A 23,528-nucleotide genomic window follows, 5' to 3' on the forward strand; every position below is an offset into this window, starting at 1 on the left:
GGAGGAGACAGAGAGACAAAAAAAAGAAAAAGAAAAATAAATACCCAAATGGAGAACAGACACACCTGTTGTTTTTGGCACAGCTATACAGAGAGCCAGAGGTTGGGTCTCATCTCACTTCTTTCAGTCCTTGATATAATTTAGTACATTTCCTTAATATCCTTAACTATAACCTCCGAAGATTAGGTACAGATTCTTGTCAAAATCAAACACCAGCCAAGCTGAATAGTGAAGGTGTCTTTCTACTAACAGCCAGGTTGAACATGATCAGGCTGCTACAGCAGCTGGGTAATGACAACATTGGACAGATAGAACATTACAGGAACATTTCTGTGATGCCCACAAGTCAGTAACCACAAGTATTCAAACCCACTGCGGGAGAGGTGGAATGAGAACCAACGAGGCAAACTAGGAATGGGAGGGTCATCAAATAAGACTAGTTTGTAATACGATCTATGCAGTATCATTGGAGTAAATATCATATCTGAAGCAAATACAATATATTTCTGTCTCATTCAACCTATACTTAGCCAGGTAAGTCAATAACGACATGGTCTGCTTGTTTCCTTTAGCCAGGATAGTATATTCAGTAACACTTGCCACTGTTTTCCAGGGAGACCTGGGTTCCATCAAATCAATAAAACATACACATCACATAAAGGTTGACTGGATAAAAACACAGTAGACACAGTAGCATATATACAAAATCACAGGGCACTCCGTCTGTTTCCTAGTACAGGCTGGAACAGGATACAAATCATAACCAAAGATAATACACACTAACACAAGAGAAATGAGCCCGCTGCATACCATTTTCGTGACACTTCCTGGAATTTAACCGGTAGATTTCCTTTCTTTAGAATCCCAACATACTGACCATATACTGCACCACTCCAGCCCAGTTGACCACTCGCATATCAGCTGCAAAAAGTTAATGTTGATCAGCTTTTTACTTCCTGCTAAGCTGGGATAAGAGTCATAACGGCGCCAAATACAACAATGTGGGGGAAAAAACGACTTTCACAGAGAGACAGACAGTCTGTGTGTGATGTATGTGTGTATCTGTATATGTCTAGCCTTGAGTAGACTATCAAACAAACTGCAGTACATCGCTTCGGGGCATAAATCTATTTGTACTGCCAAGTACAGTGCGGCATATAGGCTATTGTGAAAGAGCTTTGACATAGCAAACAACTCACAGGAATGAATGATCCTATGAGAATATATGGACACGGATATCTGCCTAACAACCCCACCCTTCCTTCCTCAATCAAACTGGAGCAAGTAAGTAGTCTGAAAACCTCTTTATCAATATAATAATACCATGGGCAGGAGAGCGACTTTCAGTTGGACTGAGACAAGGAAAGAACACATCTCTTGTGGTTGTACGTAACACAGTATGGACATTTGCATACTTGCAAATCGCAGCATGTTTCGGTTGTGTACAGCATAAATGTTTTGACCAACTCTAACACATGCAAGGGCACACATTTGGTCCCTTTCCCTTTAAATTGACACAAGTTGAATGATTTGCTGCTATTGTTTCATATGGACCTGTGCACATCCTTCATTCAGAAGTAGAAATGGTTTTAACAGAGAAGAGTCTGGATCTCAACAGGACTTTTAGCTAATACAAAATCCTGTTGAAACAGAGCTCATTGTTCCTTTGTTTCCAAATGGCCTCAGACAGGTCAGGAAACACATGAAAGGAGAAACCACAGACGTTGTGCTTGCAGTACTGTCTTCCAGGTTATGTTCCAAATTGTGAGCCTAGCATAGAAATAAAAGTCTACCCCAGTAACCAGGTTTTTTCTTCTTGAATGGCTGAATGTGCTCAATTCTGCACTTGTGAAAGTTGGATGAATATTAATAGAACACAGAGTGAATCCTACCCCATTAATTACTCCAGGATGGAGAACAGGTTGGACAAGTCTGTGTCAATGGAGAATAACACAGTAAGAAATTAAATTCTAAAGAATCATTTCTAGCATGCCATTTCACCGAGGATATCTGTGGCATCTTGTAATTTGACCCTTCGCCCTTAATGATTTCAATACAATTTGACAGGATGCTGATAGAGAACTTACAGTCTTACATTGATCTTAAAACCTCTAAGCATGGAATATATTCTCATATCGATTGTTACTCCAAACCCAAATATTGCATAATGCAAAGCTTTAGTATAAACGGAGTCATAAACTGTTATTGAGGGATCTGTCTGAAGAATTTCAGTTGCCGCATAAAATGTTTATGGGCAGTTAGAATCAATAACACCACAGGTGGGTTCCAGATACACACATTCCGCACCGGCCTGTGCAAATGACACAATCAAAATGGATTTCCATGGGCATTTTAAAGATATTTTGCGGAGGATTTGTGTATCTCGAAGGTATCCTATAACCACACTACCTCTCCTGCAGCTGATACCCTGCAAAATGAGTCAATACTGCCCTCCTATGCACCCTTTTTACATGACTTATCAGCCAGGCTCAGTGCAAGCAGTAACAATCAGTTGTACGGGGTAAATGTCTCTAAGCTAAGAGACAGATTCTGTCACTCTCAAATGATTTGAAAAAAGTTTCACTTTAAAACATTTTTTTAAATTTTTTATCAAGTGTTATCAAGTGTGTTGGATATTAATCTAACCACTCTGAAAGTCCTCTATTTTTGACTTATACTTTGGACAATTGTAGAACTATGGTAAACATGTACGGCACAGTATGATTAGCCACTATGTATACTATAGTCACACTTCATCATTCATCTCAACATCATTCTAAGATGAGTCTGTCCTAAGGCTAGCTGGCGCCATTGGCTAAAGGGGATCCTAATAAATGAAATCAAACAATCCTAAAGGAGACCAGATTGTCCTCACAGAAGGTAAAGAGGGGGTGGTTTGAAAGTACAGCAATTCAGATATAGTAAATAATGGATATTTCCTGATTAGTTCTCCACAACACAAAAGTGGACTCCTATTGTACACTACTATATTGTGACGTACCTTATTTCTGGACTTGGTGGAGCTGAGGCTGTTGAAGGCTGACATGTCGAAGCTGAACATGGAGGTAGCATCCCTGTCTCTCTCCGTCCTGGTGCTGTTGACGCTGTACTCTGTCGACACACTCAGCTGATCAAAACTCCTGTCACAGAGAGAGAAAGATAGGTACTGTTAGACTTAGAGCAGGCAGATCTTCTCACCCATTACCACTGATAGACATGTAACTATGTTTCTATCCCGCGCCTACTCGCTCAGCCTCTCTTTTTCTTTCACATCCTTAGCCTTTGACCCACATTCTGTCACACACATTCACAGACCCATGGCATGACTGATAGTCCCACCCACATGTTGTTGTTATCCCATTAATGGTATATGACCTTGTCAAAATGAAAGGTACAAAAGTCCAGTCACCTCCCTTGACTGCTTGACGCTCTGAAAATAACATCACCTGTAAAACAGAAAAGTATAGTTTTCTTAAACGTCAACTTATCCAAGAACGAAACGACAACCCTTGTGTTTCCTGTTTCAACTATGGCATCTGTTGTTCTCTTCACACACTGTGTACATACATGTACTGCAGTACAGGAACAAACAAAACCAAAAACATTTCCTCCCTCCAAATGGGGTGAGTTCATTAGAGCATTCATTGTAAGTGTTGACACCTTGATCATGCTCGGCAGACGACAAAAAATTATAGCAGAGACAAATGGGACACTGGTCAGACGACATTCACTCCACACGGCTTAGTCACACCAATGTGTGTGTGCAGCAGTTAAGACTACACCGCGTGGATTCTGGGACATGTGTGTGAAGAGACACTGGTCTGTTTTCAGGAGGTTTTGGCTGTCATCACTATACCCAAAGGCTTTTAAGTAGAATCTGTGTTGTCAACAGAAGCAGTTAGGCTAGCTCACCCACTGTGGCATCCCATTATAGTGAGCTACGGTCATCACTCCCCCAAATGCAGAATGGTCAACAGCATTCCATTGTAGATACGTGTGCAACATCCAGGGTGTTTAAAGAGGAGTGAAATGTTCAGAAATAATTCAGCAATGTTGAAGATTAATCCAGTACCTAGAGACACTTTTCACATCAATCAATACGATAATCGTCTACACTATTCACTTACATTTGTATCTTCTACGTTCGGGAAGTTTCAACCACCTAAACCCCTGCCAAGTGAAAATGGCTGGTCATGTGAATTTATCACCACAAGAGGGCGCTATGTTTGTTCCAAGATAGCTGGAAATCACTGACCAGCATCTTCTAGCTTTATTATACCATCTCTGCCCACAAGAGGGTGTATCAGATGACATTTTCCTGACTGATGTTGACTGATGAATCATACAGAATAATAAAACATACTGCCATTCTACAGAATCTATTGTTTCCCCGTGGCATATGTTTAGTTACCCTGGTCATGCCAACTTTGCAAGTCTCTTTAGTTCATGATTTACTGGTACAGTGCCATTGGGTAAACTGTGCAGAAAGGTGTGCTACAACATTCAGTCTATGAGCCATGAATTGGGAAGGAACCGGGGATGTTTTTAATTCATGGGACATCATGCATGAATGGTGTTGATTTATGAATTTGTTTTCTGCAAAACGATGCTCAGTTTGCATGACTTCCACAGAGGAAGCATCCAGCGCAGATGCATTCTCTTCGTGAAGACGTCTGGCAGAACATGACATCTCACACACCACGGCTTGATATGAAAAGATCTGAAAGGATGACAATGCATATGAATGCTAATTGCTTCCATTAGTTAAATAATGGATATTCACTATTACACATGCCTATCCAATGCAACAATGCAACAACTATGCACTATAAGTTCATTTAAAGACCACAGAAACCATTAACAATTTTGCAGTTTGCAGACTCTTGACACAAAGCCAAGGCCCAAACCAACATTTACATTATATTTTACATTTAAGTCATTTAGCAGACGCTCTTATCCAGAGCGACTTACAAATTGGTGCATTCACCTTATGACATCCAGTGGAACAGCCACTTTACAATAGTGCATCTAAATATTTTAAGGGGGGAGGGGGTGAGAAGGATTACTTTATCCTATCCTAAGTATTCCTTAAAGAGGTGGGGTTTCAGGTGTCTCCGGAAGGTGGTGATTGACTCCGCTGTCCTGGCGTCGTGAGGGAGTTTGTTCCACCATTGGGGAGCCAGAGCAGCGAACAGTTTTGACTGGGCTGAGCGGGAACTGTACTTCCTCAGTGGTAGGGAGACGAGCAGGCCAGAGGTGGATGAACGCAGTGGAGAGAGCGGAGGAGCGGGGTGACGTGAGAGAACTTGGGAAGGTTGAACACTAGACGGGCTGCGGCGTTCTGGATGAGTTGTAGGGGTTTAATGGCACAGGCAGGGAGCCCAGCCAACAGCGAGTTGCAGTAATCCAGACGGGAGATGACAAGTGCCTGGATTAGGACCTGCGCCGCTTCCTGTGTGAGGCAGGGTCGTAATCTGCAGATGTTGTAGAGCATGAACCTACAGGAACGGGCCACCACCTTGATGTTAGTTGAGAACGACAGGGTGTTGTCCAGGATCACGCCAAGGTTCTTAGCGCTCTGGGAGGAGGACACAATGGAGTTGTCAACCGTGATGGCGAGATCATGGAACGGGCAGTCCTTCCCCGGGAGGAAGAGCAGCTCCGTCTTGCCAAAATTCAGCTTGAGGTGGTGATCCGTCATCCACACTGATATGTCTGCCAGACATGCAGAGATGCGATTCGCCACCTGGTCATCAGAAGGGGGAAAGGAGAAGATTAATTGTGTGTCGTCTGCATAGCAATGATAGGAGAGACCATGTGAGGTTATGACAGAGCCAAGTGACTTGGTGTATAGCGAGAATAGGAGAGGGCCTAGAACAGAGCCCTGGGGGACACCAGTGGTGAGAGCGCGTGGTGAGGAGACAGATTCTCGCCATGCCACCTGGTAGGAGCGACCTGTCAGGTAGGACGCAATCCAAGCGTGGGTCGCGCCAGAGATGCCCAACTCGGAGAGGGTGGAGAGGAGGATCTGATGGTTCACAGTATCGAAGGCAGCCGATAGGTCTAGAAGGATGAGCGCAGAGGAGAGAGAGTTAGCTTTAGTGGTGCGGAGCGCCTCCGTGATACAGAGAAGAGCAGTCTCAGTTGAATGACTAGTCTTGAAACCTGACTGATTTGGATCAAGAAGGTCATTCTGAGAGAGATAGCGGGAGAGCTGACCAAGGACGGCACGTTCAAGAGTTTTGGAGAGAAAAGAAAGAAGGGATACTGGTCTGTAGTTGTTAACATCGGAGGGATCGAGTGTAGGTTTTTTCAGAAGGGGTGCAACTCTCGCTCTCTTGAAGACGGAAGGGACGTAGCCAGCGGTCCAACCAGTTCCAACCTGCCTGGAGTCTTTCTCTGTTACATTTACAGTTGAGTAATTTAGCAGATGCTCTTATCCAGAGTGACTTACAGTTAGTGCATTCATCTCAAGATAGCTAGGTAGGACAACCACATATCGCAGGCATAGAAAGTACATTTCGCAGAATCGGAGCTAAGAGGGGGGGGGGGGGCAGGGGGGTCAAGTGCAAGTGCTGGTTAAGTGTTCCTTTTTTTTCTTTAAAAAAATTGGGGGGGAGTTAAGGCAAGGAAGATGATTATTTAAGATACTGCTTGAGGAGGTAGTTTTTCAGATGTTGTCGGACTCTGCTGTCCTAGCTTCAGGGGGAAGCTGAATCCACCATTGGGGTGCCAAGACAGAGAAGGGCTGAGCGGCAGCTGTCCTCCCATAGGGGTGGGAGGGCCAAGAGACCTGAGGTGGCAGAACGGAGTGCTCGGTTTGGAATGTTGGGTTTGAGCATAGCCTGAAGGTAGGGAGGGGCAGTTCCTCTTGCTATGCCATGCCAACTGATGTCACCCACACAGTACATGGCTGTGGAGATAGCACGTCTTCAGATCAGGCACAACTTTGCATAACAAGAGGAACCGGGTAGACTCTTAGATAAAAAGGTGCTTTCTAAAACCGGCTGTCCCACAAACGAACCCTTTGAAAAACCCTTGTTGATTCCACAGAGGGTTCTACATGGAACCCAAAATTGTTCTACCTGGAACCAAAAAAGGGTTATCCTATGGGGACAGCAGAAGAAGCTGTTTGGAACATTGTTTTCTAAGAGTGTAACATTAACAGTTTCAATAAGCTTTCCTGTAACACCAGCATTAATGTAACTGTTGTACAGTGTTTTAGACATATATGAAGTTCAATGAACTTCAGGTTTATTGAATACCTATGGTCACTCCCACTAGTTTCCTGGGCATGTTCACACGATACACTTACAATGGCAACACAGCACAGCTGTTTTGTCAAAAAGGCAGTGTATCATGCATGCACACACACACACACACACACACACAGTGGACAGCTTGGCACAGCTCGCAGCTTGGCACAGTGCGATGCCACGACAATGCCAACTTGCCTAGGTTTTTCAAAACAGTCACATGAATCGCATCACTCGTCACACAGAAACAAACACACAAACATGTTTTAATAAACATATGCATGGAGAAAACATGTGGACCCTGTGGGACTTCATAAAGTCAAACAAGGGATGGAGGGAAGTCAAGGCCTGACTCAAACCCTATTCTACAAGTTATGAGTGGGGCTGGTTGGGTGACTCACCAGTGGCTGTTGATGAAAGACATGTTTGTTTTTGCCAGGCCCAATCTAATGCAAACTCTAAAACACACTTAAACGGCTCTGGTTTGGACAGCAGCTTACAATGGTAGCTGAATGATGCATGTGCTTAAGTTTAATAGACAGAGAATATGAACATTAAACATTATATATCACTCTGTGCACATACTGTACATTACGCAACTATGCATAGTTTAGCAGAAAGCTGAAAGACAGAGCTTTTGTCCAGAATAGCAATGTACTATATCAGTTTCAGGGCTCCAGACTAGCATTTTCAGTTGGTTGCAAAAGCCCATGATTTGGTGACACCCATAATTGTTTTGCTATGCTTAATTAAGAGGTTTAATAGACTTCTGAAGTGGCATTCAATGTCATGATTCAATATATTTTTAGGTGCAACCTAAAATCCAGGGAATTTTCCTGGGAGGTTTTAATAACGTTCTGACAATGGAAATTGCAGGTTATTTGAAGTTAATTAAATAATGTTCTGAGAACATGTTTCAATAAAACTTTTAACAACACTGCTAGCTTAGTTTGAGTTAACTGTTTTGAACTCAAAGCACAGATAGGACACGTAGAAATGTATTTGCTTGGGCATTAATCATGCAAAAACATTTATTTTTTAATTGTGGCATGTGAGATTCAAACCTATGATCGTCTTCTGTTCTCTATCCATGGAATAAGTCCACTACACCACCAGGATGGGGCTACCATGCCATGTTTTTATAACTCATACAAAGCTGTTTATTTTAGTCTATTCAAACAGACCCTATTTCAAAGGAAACAAGCGATCATTAAGACCAGGTGTGGCCAATGTGTGGGCGCGCAAACACAGCTGAACACACTTAACAACATTGAGAATAGAGAGAGTTTTGTTGATGCTGAGAACAGTGAACAGTATATGTTTTTAAATGTAAAAAAATTAGAACTCTGAACATTACGGAAGTTTTCTTGTTTTTTTTATGGAAAGTTTTCTTAAGAAGCTAAAACAAGAAGCTCCCGCGCTCAGGTCTATTCAACACTGGTCCGACCAATCTCATTCCACGCTCCAAGACTGCTTCCATCACGTGGACTGGGATATGTTCCGCACTGCATCCAACAACAACATTGACGAATATGCTGATTCGGCGAGCGAGTTCATTAGAAAGTGCATTGAAAATGTCGTTCCCATAGCAACGATTAAAACATTGGATTGATGGCAGCATTCGCATGAAACTGAAAGCGCGAACCACTGCTTTTAACCAGGGCAAGGTGACCGGAAATATGACCGAATACAAACAGTGTAGCTATTCCCTCCGCAAGGCAATCAAACAAGCTAAGTGTCAGAAAAGAGACAAAGTAGAGTCGCAATTCAACGGCTCAGACACAAGAGGTATGTGGCAGGGTCTACAGTCAATCACGGATTACAAAAAGAAAACTAGCCACGTCACGGACCAGGATGTCTTGCTCCCAGGCAGACTAAATAACTTTTTTTGCCCGCTTTGAGGACAATACAGTGCCACTGACACGGCCCGCAACCAAAACATGCGGACTCTCCTTCACTGCAGCCGATGTGAGTAAAACATTTAAACGTGTTAAACCTCGCAAGGCTGCAGGCCCAGACGGCATCCCCAGCCGCGTCCTCAGAGCATGCGCAGACCAGCTGGCTGGTGTGTTTATGGACATATTCAATCTATCCTTATCCCAGTCGGCTGTTCCCACATGCTTCAAGAGGGCCACCATTGTCCTTGTTCCCAAGAAAGCTAAGGTAACTGAGCTAAACGACTACTGCCCCATAGCACTCACTTCCGTCATCATGAAGTGCTTTGAGAGACTAGTCAAGGACCATATCACCTCCACCCTACCTGACACCCTAGACCCACTCCAATTTGCTTACCGCCCAAATAGGTCCACAGATGATGCAATCTCAACCACACTGCACACTGCCCTAACCCATCTGGACAAGAGGAATACCTATGTGAGAATGCTGTTCATCAACTACAGCTCAGCATTTAACACATTTACATTTACATTTAAGTCATTTAGCAGACGCTCTTATCCAGAGCGACTTAGAAATTGGTGCATTCACCTTATGACATCCAGTGGAACAACCACTTTACAATAGTGCATCTAAATATTTTAAGGGGGAGGGGGTGAGAAGGATTACTTTATCCTATCCTAGGTATTCCTTAAAGAGGTGGGGTTTCAGGTGTCTCCGGAAGGTGGTGATTGACTCCGCTGTCCTGGCGTCGTGAGGGAGTTTGTTCCACCATTGGGGAGCCAGAGCAGCGAACAGTTTTGACTGAGCTGAGCGGGAACTGTACTTCCTCAGTGGTAGGGAGGCGAGCAGGCCAGAGGTGGATGAACGCAGTGCCCTTATTTGGGTGTAGGGCCTGATCAGAGCCTGGAGGTACTGAGGTGCCGTTCCCCTCACAGCTCCGTAGGCAAGCACCATGGTCTTGTAGCGGATGCGAGCTTCAACTGGAAGCCAGTGGAGAGAGCGGAGGAGCGGGGTGACGTGAGAGAACTTGGGAAGGTTGAACACTAGACGGGCTGCGGCGTTCTGGATGAGTTGTAGGGGTTTAATGGCACAGGCAGGGAGCCCAGCCAACAGCGAGTTGCAGTAATCCAGACGGGAGATGACAAGTGCCTGGATTAGGACCTGCGCCGCTTCCTGTGTGAGGCAGGGTCGTACTCTGCGGATGTTGTAGAGCATGAACCTACAGGAACGGGCCACCGCCTTGATGTTAGTTGAGAACGACAGTTTGTTGTCCAGGATCACGCCAAGGTTCTTAGCGCTCTGGGAGGAGGACACAATGGAGTTGTCAACCGTGATGGCGAGATCATGGAACGGGCAGTCCTTCCCCGGGAGGAAGAGCAGCTCCGTCTTGCCGAAGTTCAGCTTGAGGTGGTGATCCGTCATCCACACTGATATGTCTGCCAGACATGCAGAGATGCGATTCGCCACCTGGTCATCAGAAGGGGGAAAGGAGAAGATTAATTGTGTGTCGTCTGCATAGCAATGATAGGAGAGACCATGTGAGGTTATGACAGAGCCAAGTGACTTGGTGTATAGCGAGAATAGGAGAGGGCCTAGAACAGAGCCCTGGGGGACACCAGTGGTGAGAGCGCGTGGTGAGGAGACAGATTCTCGCCACGCCACCTGGTAGGAGCGACCTGTCAGGTAGGACGCAATCCAAGTACACTCCAAGCTTGTCATCATGCTCGAGACCCTGGTTCTCGACCCCGCCCTGTGCAAATGGGTAGTGGACTTCCTGACGGGCCGCCCCCAGGTGGTGAGGGTAGGTAACAACATCTCCACCTCACTGATCCTCAAAACTGGGGCCCCACAAGGGTGCGTTCTGAGCCCTCACCTGTACTCCCTGTTCACCCACGACTGTGTGGCCATGCACGCCTCCAACTCAATCATCAAATTTGCGGACGACACTACAGTGGTAGGCTCGATTACCAAAAACGACGAGACGGCCTACAGGGAGAAGGTGAGGGCCCTCGGAGTGTGGTGTCAGGAAAATAAGGTTATAACCTCAGGAGGCTGAAGAAATTTGGCTTGTCACCAAAAGCACTTACAAACTTCTACAGATGCACAATCGAGAGCATCCTGTCGGGCTGTATCACCGCCTGGTACGGCAACTGCTTCTCCCACAGCCGTAAGGCTCTCCAGAGGGTAGTGAGGTCTGCACAACACATCACCGGGGGCAAACTACCTGCCCTCCAGGACACCTACACCACTCGATGTCACAGGAAGGCCATAAAGATCATCAAGGACAGCAACCACCCGAGCCACTGCCTGTTCACCCCGCTATCATCCAGAAGGCGAGGTCAGTACAGGTGCATCAAAGCAGGGACCGAGAGACTGAAAAACAGCTTCTATTTCAAGGCCATCAGACTGTTAAACAGCCACCAATAACATTGAGTGGCTGCTGCCAACACACTGACTCAACTCCAGCCACTTTAATAATGGGAATTGATGGAAATTGATGTAAAATATATCACTAGCCACTTTAAACAATGCTACTTAATATAATGTTTACATACCCTACATTACTTATCTCATATGTATATACTGTACTCGATACCATCTACTGCATCTTGCCTATGCCGTTCTGTACCATCACTCATTCATATATCTTTATGTACATATTCTTTATCCCTTTACATATATATTACATATTTACGTATAAGGTAGTAGTTTTGGAATTGTTAGGTTAGATTACTCGTTGGTTATTACTGCATTGTCGGAACTAGGAGCACAAGCATTTCGCTGCACTCACATTAACATCTGCTAACCATGTGTATGTGACAAATACATTTGATTTGATTTTGATTTAATGTTCTCAGAACAATTTGAGAACATGACTTTAGATAGAACTAAGAGGAAACATGTAGGAAACGTTATGCTGAAATATTGAAATTCTCATAAAGAACATTGTTTCTTTACGTTCTCTGAAATATTTGAGAACATTCCCACTGTCAAAGAAGTTGGAGAACGTTCTTAGAACATTACCAACATTTTATCAAATGTAACCATGTTTGAACGTTTAGGAAACGTTCTGTTAAAGTAATGAAATAACAAGAAAATGACATTATTTTCTCAAGTTCCTTCAATGTGCTGAGAATGTTCCAAAGCCAAGCAACTATCCTGCAAAATAACCATAGGATAACCACACTCTCACCAAGCTATAAGAAACATATGGTTCTCAGAACATTGTGTGCTAGCTGTGTAGCTAGATAATTAACTCTAAACATAATACCCACTGCTGGTAGCCATGCAACAATCTAACAGTAAATGTAATGTCTTAAAAATACTTCTCAAAGCCATATCAAATATCTTAGTTGTAAAATAATTGCTATAGAGCTCAATATTAAATTATACCTACAGAAAGATGAGAATATTCTCTCTTTATTAGTGACAACATCAGTTGCCTCCAAAGCTGTTTTACCCGCAGTTGGATTTTGAAACGTTATAGCCTACAATCAGAACCATTTTTGATCATCACAGAAGTAAGCTCCAGTGAAACTGATACAGGGGCAGCGGTGCGATTTTCATTACAGTAAAGAATGAGGATAATGCACATTACTGTTTGACCAAATCATAGCCAAATCGTAGCCTAGTCCGATACGACTAATAAAAAATTCAACTGTCACGGCTCTCGTCGTAATGAGGATCGGACAAAAGCGCAGTGTGGTAAGTGTTCATGATTTTATTTGATCACAAAATAAACAAGAGGGAAAACCGAAACAGTTCTGTAAGGTGCAAAAACAAAACAGAAAACAACTACCCACAAAACACAGATGGGAAAAAAGGCTGCCTAAGTATGATTCCCAATCAGAGACAACGATAGACTGATTGATAGTCCCTGATTGAGAACCATACCCAGCCAAAACATAGAAATAAAGAAACTAGAATGCCCACCCTAGTCACACCCTGGCCTAACCAAAATAGAAAATAAAAGCCTCTCTATGGCCAGGGAGTGACAGTAACTGGCACAGTTAGGACTTAATTGTCACAGTCGAGTGATTTCTGACTAAATTGAAGCAATACAACAGTTCTTGGGATAACTGTTGGCAGCAGAGAAATTAGACTGGTTGTTAGTAAAAACAAGGGGGAAGGGCTAGGAAAAACATCTCGTTCAAACAGGCAGGTCTGTATGTTGCAATAAGTCCTGTATTCACTGCAGGACAACAAAGAGAGCTTTATTTCCCCAGAAGATGACTGGTGTCAGCGTGATCCCTAGGTCTTTATTGAATACCACTCTGTGGGTCTGTGTGTATACAGTACGTACGGTATGTGATTTTGTCTTTGTATATACAGTGTTCAGGGGGATGAGGTTCAAAGCAGGGTTATGTTTGCATTATAGTCCTCTAGAAAGACTGTGTTTGCCCAAAAGAAGCTAGAATACTTATTGACTTCTAACCAGCCCCCCCTCAACAGAAACACTCCCTCCCTCCACACACGCCATCACACATTACATGAATATCCTGCTACTGTGCATGGTGTGCAGAATGATAGGAACTGTATTGACAGGGTCAACAGTCTTTCGAAGGTCACACGCGCACGCGCACACACACACACACACACACACACACACACACACACACACACACACACACACACACACACACACACACACACACACACACACACACACACACACACACACACACACACACACACACACACACACACACACACACACACACAAATAACAGGATGTGCAGCACACACCTATAATACGCTGGCCCAGATCACCTGAGTCACAGAAAAGATGGATACTTTCCATGTTGTACAATCCCTTATCTAGGCATCAGGAGCAGCAACATTTTTGAGGGCTGGGCTGGGGAAAGGTAACCACTCTGAATGAAGACACACACACACACACACACACACACACACACACACACACACACACACACACACACACACACACACACACACACACACACACACACACACACACACACACACACACACACACACACACACACACACACACACACACACACACACACACATTTGTTTTACTATCTATGTGAGGACCAAATAATTGATGAAAATCCTATTTTCCCTAACCCCTAACCCCTAAACCTTAACCCTAACCAGAACCTTAACTCCTTACCCTAAACCTAACCCTAATTGTAAACCTAAACATAAAAATAGCATTTTGCGAAATGTCCCCACTTCTCAGACTTGTCCATGTTATACTATCCTTGTAAAGGACGTCTGGTCACCACAAGGATAATAAAACCAAAATCACACACACAATTTGCCACGATGTTCCCAATCCCCTGCGTATGCCAACACCTTGCATAGTATTTTAGAGTGACAGCTAGGTCCAGCTGCCATTGTGTCAAAACGAAAGTTTAACTTACAAATGTGTGTTTAATGGCATGGTGATGTACACTTCCAATGAAGTAGTCTCATAGGCCTATGCTTATTATCTTGTGAATATAAGTCATGGATTGCACGCAGAAGGATTGCGCGTCCCTGTCTTGCTCAAGGGCTGCCCCCAAACCCCTGTCATGGAACTTGCATAGCCACGGGGCAGGGAGGCAGTTTAAATCCCCATCTAAGAAAGCAATTTTATGGACCATAATTATAACCTAACAGGTCTAGCCACTAGTTTGTATGAGGTGAACAAGTGGTAGCCTAAGTTAGTGGTATAGCTGAGCCTAATGCATAGCCTACAGCATAACGGACACTATGCCCCTGTTTTGGGATAACATCCTTGAACATCCTTGAAAACATCCTTGAAAACATCACTGATAGATGGATACGTGTAAGGAGATTTTACGCTAGGCTACCAACCAAGTCATTTCAGATAAGTGAATATTTCTTATAGATCAATATTTAGATCAATGATTATTTCAAGAAAGGGAGAATCCATCCAGCCTGAAGTTGCCAGGGGAAACTTGGTGTGTGTGTGTGTGTGTGTGTGCATGAGTGCGTGTGCAGCAACGCCTGTTTAAACAAGTGTGTTAGATCATTAGATTGATGACCATTTGTTTGTTTTGCCTCTACGTTTTACCCCCCCCATACACACACAGCTGCATACACACACAACCCATCTCTACCTATGTAACTACACATACTCAAAATACCTCATCCAAGTCCGTGTGGTTCCTCCTTCTGAAAAGACCAGGGTTGGGGAGTAATGGATTACAAACGGTAACTGTAATCCGTTATGTTACCAGCAGAAATATGGTCATCAGATTACAGATACTTTTGAAAAACTAGATGATTACTTTGAGGATTACTTTAAAATTCAGAAAGGATGCTTCTGAATTTTTGACACTTAAGTTTGTGACACCTGAGCGAGTCTGACCACAAGTCAGAGACCACTATGACGACACACCAAATGTGTTTGATGGGTCGCGGGAAAAGAGCAGGAATAGGCTTTTGTAGGCTACAGTCCAAGCTATTGTCATGTTTTGTCTTATATTGTCTTGTCATTTTGCTTTTCCCTCTGTTCGTTTTCCCCCTGCTGGTCTTTTTAGGTTCGTTCCCCTTTTTCTCTCTCCCTTCCTCTCTCTCTTCTCTCTATCGTTCCGTTCCTGCTCCCAGCTGTTCCTATTCCCCTAATCAATCATTTAGTCTTCCCACACCTGTTCCCTATCTTTTTCCCTGATTAGAGTCCCTATTTCTCCCCTTGTTTTCCGTTTCTGCCCTGTCGGATCCTTGTCTATTGTTCACCGTGCTGTGTCTGTGTATCGCCCTGTCGTGTCGTGTTTCCCTCAGATGCTGCGTGGTGAGCAGGTGTCTGAGTCTGCTACGTTCAAGTGCCTTCCCGAGGCAACCTGCAGTTCATGATCGAGTCTCCAGTCTGTTCTCGTCATTACGAGTGGAATTGTGCTTTATGATTGTAGATTTACTTTACTGGATTAAAGACTCTGTTTTCGCCAAGTCGCTTTTGGGTCCTCATTCACCTGCATAACAGAAGGATCCGACCAAAGAATGGACCCAGCGACTACAGACGCTCGTAACACTGCCGTCGAGATCCAAGGAGCCATGCTCGGCAGACACGAGCAGGAATTGTCTGCTGCTCGCCATGCCGTGGAGAACCTGGCCGCTCAGGTTTCCGACCTCTCTGGACAGTTCCAGAGTCTTCGTCTCGTGCCACCTGTTACTTCCTGGCCTGCCGAGCCTCCGGAACCTAGGGTTAATAACCCACCTTGCTACTCCGGGCAGCCCACGGAGTGCCGCTCCTTTCTCACCCAGTGTGATATTGTGTTCTCTCTCCAACCCAACACATACTCTAGAGAGAGAGCTCGGGTTGCTTACGTCATTTCACTCCTTACTGGCCGGGCTCGAGAGTGGGGCACAGCTATCTGGGAGGCAAGGGCTGATTGCTCTAACAATTACCAGAACTTTAAAGAGGAGATGATTCGGGTTTTTGACCGTTCAGTTTTTGGTAGGGAGGCTTCTAGGGCCCTGGCTTCCCTATGCCAAGGTGATCGATCCATAACGGATTACTCTATTGAGTTTCGCACTCTTGCTGCCTCTAGTGAGTGGAACGAGCCGGCGCTGCTCGCTCGTTTTCTGGAGGGACTCCACGCAGTGGTTAAAGATGAGATTCTCTCCCGGGAGGTTCCTTCAAGTGTGGACTCTTTGATTGCTCTCGCCATCCGCATAGAACGACGGGTAGATCTTCGTCACCAGGCTCGTGGAAGAGAGCTCGCGTCAACGGTGTTTCCCTGCTCCGCATCGCAACCATCTCCCACCTCTGGCTCAGAGACTGAGCCCATGCAGCTGGGAGGTATTCGCATCTCGACTAAGGAGAGGGAACGGAGGATCACCAACCGCCTGTGCCTCTATTGCGGATTTGATGGACATTTTGTCAATTCATGTCCAGTAAAAGCCAGAGCTCATCAGTAAGCGGAGGGCTACTGGTGAGCGCTACTACTCAGGTCTCTCCATCTAGATCCTGTACTACTATGTCGGTCCATCTACGCTGGACCGGTTCGGGTGCTACATGCAGTGCCTTGATAGACTCTGGGGCTGAGGGTTGTTTCATGGACGAAGCATGGGCTCGGAAACATGACATTCCTTTCAGACAGTTAGACAAACCTACGCCCATGTTCGCCTTAGATGGTAGTCATCTTCCCAGTATCAGATTTGAGACACTACCTTTAACCCTCACAGTATCTGGTAACCACAGTGAGACTATTTCTTTTTTGATTTTTCGTTCACCTTTTACACCTGTTGTTTTGGGTCATCCCTGGCTAGTATGTCATAATCCTTCTATTAATTGGTCTAGTAATTCTATCCTATCCTGGAACGTTTCTTGTCATGTGAAGTGTTTAATGTCTGCCATCCCTCCCATTTCTTCTGTCCCCACTTCTCAGGAGGAACCTGGCGATTTGACAGGAGTGCCGGAGGAATATCATGATCTGCGCACGGTCTTCAGTCGGTCCCGAGCCAACTCCCTTCCTCCTCACCGGTCGTATGATTGTAGTATTGATCTCCTTCCGGGGACCACTCCTCCTCGGGGTAGACTATACTCTCTGTCGGCTCCCGAACGTAAGGCTCTCGAGGATTATTTGTCTGTGTCTCTTGACGCCGGTACCATAGTGCCTTCTTCCTCTCCGGCCGGGGCGGGGTTTTTTTTTGTTAAGAAAAAGGACGGTACTCTGCGCCCCTGCGTGGATTATCGAGGGCTGAATGACATAACGGTTAAGAATCGTTATCCGCTTCCCCTTATGTCATCAGCCTTCGAGATTCTGCAGGGAGCCAGGTGCTTTACTAAGTTGGACCTTCGTAACGCTTACCATCTCGTGCGCATCAGAGAGGGGGACGAGTGGAAAACGGCGTTTAACACTCCGTTAGGGCATTTTGAGTACCGGGTTCTGCCGTTTGGTCTCGCCAATGCGCCAGCTGTTTTTCAGGCATTAGTTAATGATGTTCTGAGAGACATGCTGAACATCTTTGTTTTTGTCTATCTTGACGATATCCTGATTTTTTCACCGTCACTCGAGATTCATGTTCAGCACGTTCGACGTGTTCTACAGCGCCTTTTAGAGAATTGTCTCTACGTGAAGGCTGAGAAGTGCTCTTTTCATGTCTCCTCCGTTACTTTTCTCGGTTCCGTTATTTCCGCTGAAGGCATTCAGATGGATTCCGCTAAGGTCCAAGCTGTCAGTGATTGGCCCGTTCCAAGGTCACGTGTCGAGTTGCAGCGCTTTCTAGGTTTCGCTAATTTCTATCGGCGTTTCATTCGTAATTTCGGTCAAGTTGCTGCCCCTCTCACAGCTCTTATTTCTGTCAAGACGTGTTTTAAGTGGTCCGGTTCCGCCCAGGGAGCTTTTGATCTTCTAAAAGAACGTTTTACGTCCGCTCCTATCCTCGTTACTCCTGACGTCACTAGACAATTCATTGTCGAGGTTGACGCTTCAGAGGTAGGCGTGGGAGCCATTCTATCCCAGCGCTTCCAGTCTGACGATAAGGTTCATCCTTGCGCTTATTTTTTCTCATCGCCTGTCGCCATCTGAACGCAACTATGATGTGGGTAACCGCGAACTGCTCGCCATCCGCTTAGCCCTAGGCGAATGGCGACAGTGGTTGGAGGGGGCGACCGTTCCTTTTGTCGTTTGGACAGACCATAAGAACCTTGAGTACATCCGTTCTGCCAAACGACTTAATGCTCGTCAAGCTCGTTGGGCGTTGTTTTTCGCTCGTTTCGAGTTTGTGATTTCTTACCGTCCGGGTAGCAAGAACACCAAGCCTGATGCCTTATCCCGTCTTTTTAGTTCTTCTGTGGCTTCGACTGATCCCGAGGGGATTCTTCCTTATGGGCGTGTTGTCGGGTTGACAGTCTGGGGAATTGAAAGACAGGTTAAGCAAGCACTCACGCACACTGCGTCGCCGCACGCTTGTCCTAGTAACCTTCTTTTCGTTCCTGTTTCCACTCGTCTGGCTGTTCTTCAGTGGGCTCACTCTGCCAAGTTAGCTGGTCATCCCGGTGTTCGAGGCACTCTTGCATCTATTCGCCAGCGCTTTTGGTGGCCAACTCAGGAGCGTGACACGCGCCGTTTCGTGGCTGCTTGTTCGGACTGCGCGCAGACTAAGTCAGGTAACTCTCCTCCTGCCGGTCGTCTCAGACCGCTCCCCATTCCTTCTCGACCATGGTCTCACATCGCCCTAGACTTCATTACCGGTCTGCCTTTGTCTGCGGGGAAGACTGTGATTCTTACGGTTGTCGATAGGTTCTCTAAGGCGGCACATTTCATTCCCCTCGCTAAACTTCCTTCCGCTAAGGAGACGGCACAAATCATCATCGAGAATGTGTTCAGAATTCATGGTCTCCCGTTAGACGCCGTTTCAGACAGAGGCCCGCAATTCACGTCACAGTTTTGGAGGGAGTTCTGTCGTTTGATTGGTGCGTCCGTCAGTCTCTCTTCCGGGTTTCATCCCCAGTCTAACGGTCAAGCAGAGAGGGCCAATCAGACGATTGGTCGCATACTACGCAGCCTTTCTTTCAGAAACCCTGCGTCTTGGGCAGAACAGCTCCCCTGGGCAGAATACGCTCACAACTCGCTTCCTTCGTCTGCTACCGGGTTATCTCCGTTTCAGAGTAGTCTGGGTTACCAGCCTCCTCTGTTCTCATCCCAGCTTGCCGAGTCCAGCGTTCCCTCCGCTCAAGCGTTTGTCCAACGTTGTGAGCGCACCTGGAGGAGGGTGAGGTCTGCACTTTGCCGTTACAGGGCACAGACTGTGAGAGCCGCCAATAAACGTAGGATTAAGAGTCCAAGGTATTGTTGCGGCCAGAGAGTGTGGCTTTCCACTCGCAACCTTCCTCTTACGACAGCTTCTCGTAAGTTGACTCCGCGGTTCATTGGTCCGTTCCGTGTCTCCCAGGTCGTCAATCCTGTCGCTGTGCGACTGCTTCTTCCGCGACATCTTCGTCGCGTCCATCCTGTCTTCCATGTCTCCTGTGTCAAGCCCTTTCTTCGCACCCCGTTCGTCTTCCCTCCCCCCTCCCGTCCTTGTCGAGAGCGCACCTATTTACAAGGTACGTAGGATCATGGACATGCGTTCTCGGGGACGGGGTCACCAATACTTAGTGGATTGGGAGGGTTACGGTCCTGAGGAGAGGAGTTGGGTTCCGTCTCGGGACGTGCTGGACCGTTCACTTATTGATGATTTCCTCCGTTGCCGCCAGGATTCCTCCTCGAGTGCGCCAGGAGGCGCTCGGTGAGTGGGGGGTACTGTCATGTTTTGTCTTATATTGTCTTGTCATTTTGCTTTTCCCTCTGTTCGTTTTCCCCCTGCTGGTCTTTTTAGGTTCGTTCCCCTTTTTCTCTCTCCCTTCCTCTCTCTCTTCTCTCTATCGTTCCGTTCCTGCTCCCAGCTGTTCCTATTCCCCTAATCAATCATTTAGTCTTCCCATACCTGTTCCCTATCTTTTTCCCTGATTAGAGTCCCTATTTCTCCCCTTGTTTTCCGTTTCTGCCCTGTCGGATCCTTGTCTATTGTTCACCGTGCTGTGTCTGTGTATCGCCCTGTCGTGTCGTGTTTCCCTCAGATGCTGCGTGGTGAGCAGGTGTCTGAGTCTGCTACGTTCAAGTGCCTTCCCGAGGCAACCTGCAGTTCATGATCGAGTCTCCAGTCTGTTCTCGTCATTACGAGTGGAATTGTGCTTTATGATTGTAGATTTACTTTACTGGATTAAAGACTCTGTTTTCGCCAAGTCGCTTTTGGGTCCTCATTCACCTGCATAACAGCTATGTCTTCCAATGGTGCGACTGCAGTCAGCATCCAAAGATTGTCCAACTTGAGCAAACGCTTGGAGGTAAGGATGACAGCGGTGTAGTCTACGGCGATACGGATATCACTTATTATTTATATCATAGCGCATTGATGTGAATCCCACTGCTGATCTCTCATTTAGCTATTTGAGCTTTACAGATTGTGGTTGTTGTGGATGGCTGTTCACAAATCTGAATGTGTATTTGAACCCAATAATGGTTGAATTCAAGAAGTTTAAGATGCCCATCAATCACTGCTTTTGAAGCAAGTAGACAGCCAGTGGGTGAAAAATGTGCTTGTGCAACAGCTGCATGGTGCGGATACAAGCCTATGGAATAAAAGTTGGGGCTTTAATTGCTCAATCTAATTCATGCTGATACAAGAAAAAAATCCATAGGCGTAATGGGCACATGCTCAAACTTGCACACTTTGACAGACTGAAAGGGGCAATCAGTAGCTGCTACACCCATTTTTGGATTTATAAATGATATAATGTATATGCATTGATTCTTGAAGAATAAAACGTATAAATGCCTCATGAGTTTAGCTCAACTGTCGCACTTCATGAGAACCTAAAATATAGGCTTATTTTAATCCAATGTTTGCAAACATTGTAAACGTAACAAACACGGTATCGCCTCATAACATGGTTAAAGCAATCATTGTTATATCATGGATGGTCAGTCCTTGCATCCATAGCTCTGTCTATTAATCGGAGAATGGTTATATTTTTACAGGCCCATTCCTCAGCTTTTTTCCAAAACAGAGGCGGGGCGACCATTTTTAAAATGGTTTTATCTGTGGATTTGCCCTATAAAACAGCTGTATATTATCAAGATATCAAAGTGTCACCGACGAAAAAGTAAACAACAGGCCTACAGCAAATGCAGCATATGGCATTCATTTTGTAAATAGCACTTTTCAGTAGTTCTCAAAGCATGCCATTCCATGAGCGCAGCATTTATTTTTCAACTCGAATCAGTCCTCCATGACAACAAAATCAGAAACAACAGAGTAGGTTTGGCTAATAAGGCCTTAGTTTTGGGGTCATGCTCAGGTAAAACAATTTGGCTAATCTATACTTCCATATTTCCAAGCCCTAGTCTTGAAGATCAAGGGGTATAACATTTATTGGAATGACTGGAATTCCGATAGACTTTGGTTTTTAATGTAAAGATATAATAATATGATTATATGTAGTAGAAAGCGATGTGTTAGAAGAAGCCTACATAACCAACCCATAAAGTAAAATGTAACATCCATATGACCAGCTAAGTAAAATATAACATTGATTTATCCTACAATAGATGTCATTCAATTGGTAACATACATTTTTGTCTTCTTCTCATGCCACTTAAGGGGAAAGTAATCTAAAAGTAACAGAATGTAATCAGATTACATTACTGAGTTCTGGTAATCCAAAATTACGCTACTGATTACATCAATCAAATGTCTCTTCACTTGGCCCTAATACGCTTCCGTACATGAAAAATATAAAGTAATACAACCTTTTACTTTGGATGACGATTGATAGGGTAAAACAGGTGTACTAAGATGAATTTAATTGACCATTGAAAAGCAAAGCCTTGATTCATTGTCTCAAAATCAAGAGTTGGCCTTGATGAGATACAACAACACAACCTACAAAACACCCATCAGTGTCAGTAAAGAACTGTAGGCTTCGTCCGGCCTTGTCGGCACTGTGATTGTGTCAGTGATTATGTGTTGGGGATGGAGTAATGCCTAAAAGCATCCCTTTTACCTGGAGGGGTAGAGAGACATCTGTCAACATAGAGAAGTGTAGGGAGGGACCAACATACTGTCACTCAGAGGGATAGTTGTGATATGGTGACTGTGACCTTGCCATGACGACTCAGTCATTGGGTTTAAATGGCTGTTAACCTTTTAGTTTCTGTATGTATTTTTAAGTAAAGCATAAAGGAACTAGGCAAACAACACATTTAATTCAGGTGAGCAAATTCGATAGGATCTCGCAACCTTGGTTCCGGTTCATGCCATGCACATTCTATTTCATTGCAGACACGTTTTTAAGGTTTCTAGTTCTCTAGAATCCAGAACCAGTCAGCCATGACAGTTCAATTCCAAACACATCTCCCAACCCTTTGGAAAGCTTTGGGCGATATGCTTTACACATCTTGAGCTCATGGAGACTGTCCCACTGTCCACTGTCCCACTCCTCGTAACTCCTCCCTCTCACTCACTCACTCCCCCCACCCATCCCTCACTCCAACCTCACCCCATCTCCTTCCTCATTCCATCCCTCTTTTTGCTCCCTCTCTCCGACCTCACCCTCTACTCTGTCTCTACCTGCAGGGCCCTGTCTGATACTCTCTCTTAATCCACTCAAACTCACACAAGCGCTCAATATGAGAATGGTCAATACCTAGGATAGCACAGATAAGACTCCCCTCAACCTTTGCCATGACCGATCAGAGTTTATAATTGTACTGTTTATGCTTTTGACAACAGTCCTTCGTGCTCTCCACTGACAGGCCTTGTGCCATATGTAAGAGTTTTACAGAACCTCCCCCATGGGAGTGAAGCAGGGCCAACACCGGTTTAGGAATCCAGACAGCAATACTGTCTGTCAGT

At 45.1% G+C, this 23,528-nt stretch overlaps 1 protein-coding gene across 3 annotated transcripts in view; it reads right to left on the reverse strand.

Moving 5' to 3' along the window:
* Positions 1-23,528, reverse strand: part of LOC124046330 — a 59,657-nt gene that overhangs the window by 28,791 nt on the left and 7,338 nt on the right. Inside the window, exons 1-2 of one of the 3 annotated variants that reach the window (XM_046366596.1) lie at positions 4,128-4,163; positions 3,002-3,140 (exon numbers count right to left, since the gene is read on the reverse strand). In XM_046366596.1, the coding sequence (XP_046222552.1) occupies positions 3,002-3,140; positions 4,128-4,129 (141 nt within the window). In that variant the 5' untranslated portion in view covers positions 4,130-4,163. Of the gene's footprint in view, positions 1-810; positions 955-3,001; positions 3,141-4,127; positions 4,164-23,528 lie in introns of those variants that run through there. The other 2 variants (XM_046366595.1, XM_046366597.1) reach the window with 2 other exon arrangements.

This window comes from Oncorhynchus gorbuscha, linkage group LG10 (genome assembly GCF_021184085.1).
Source record: "Oncorhynchus gorbuscha isolate QuinsamMale2020 ecotype Even-year linkage group LG10, OgorEven_v1.0, whole genome shotgun sequence".
In the NCBI taxonomy this organism is placed as follows: Eukaryota; Metazoa; Chordata; class Actinopteri; order Salmoniformes; family Salmonidae; genus Oncorhynchus; species Oncorhynchus gorbuscha.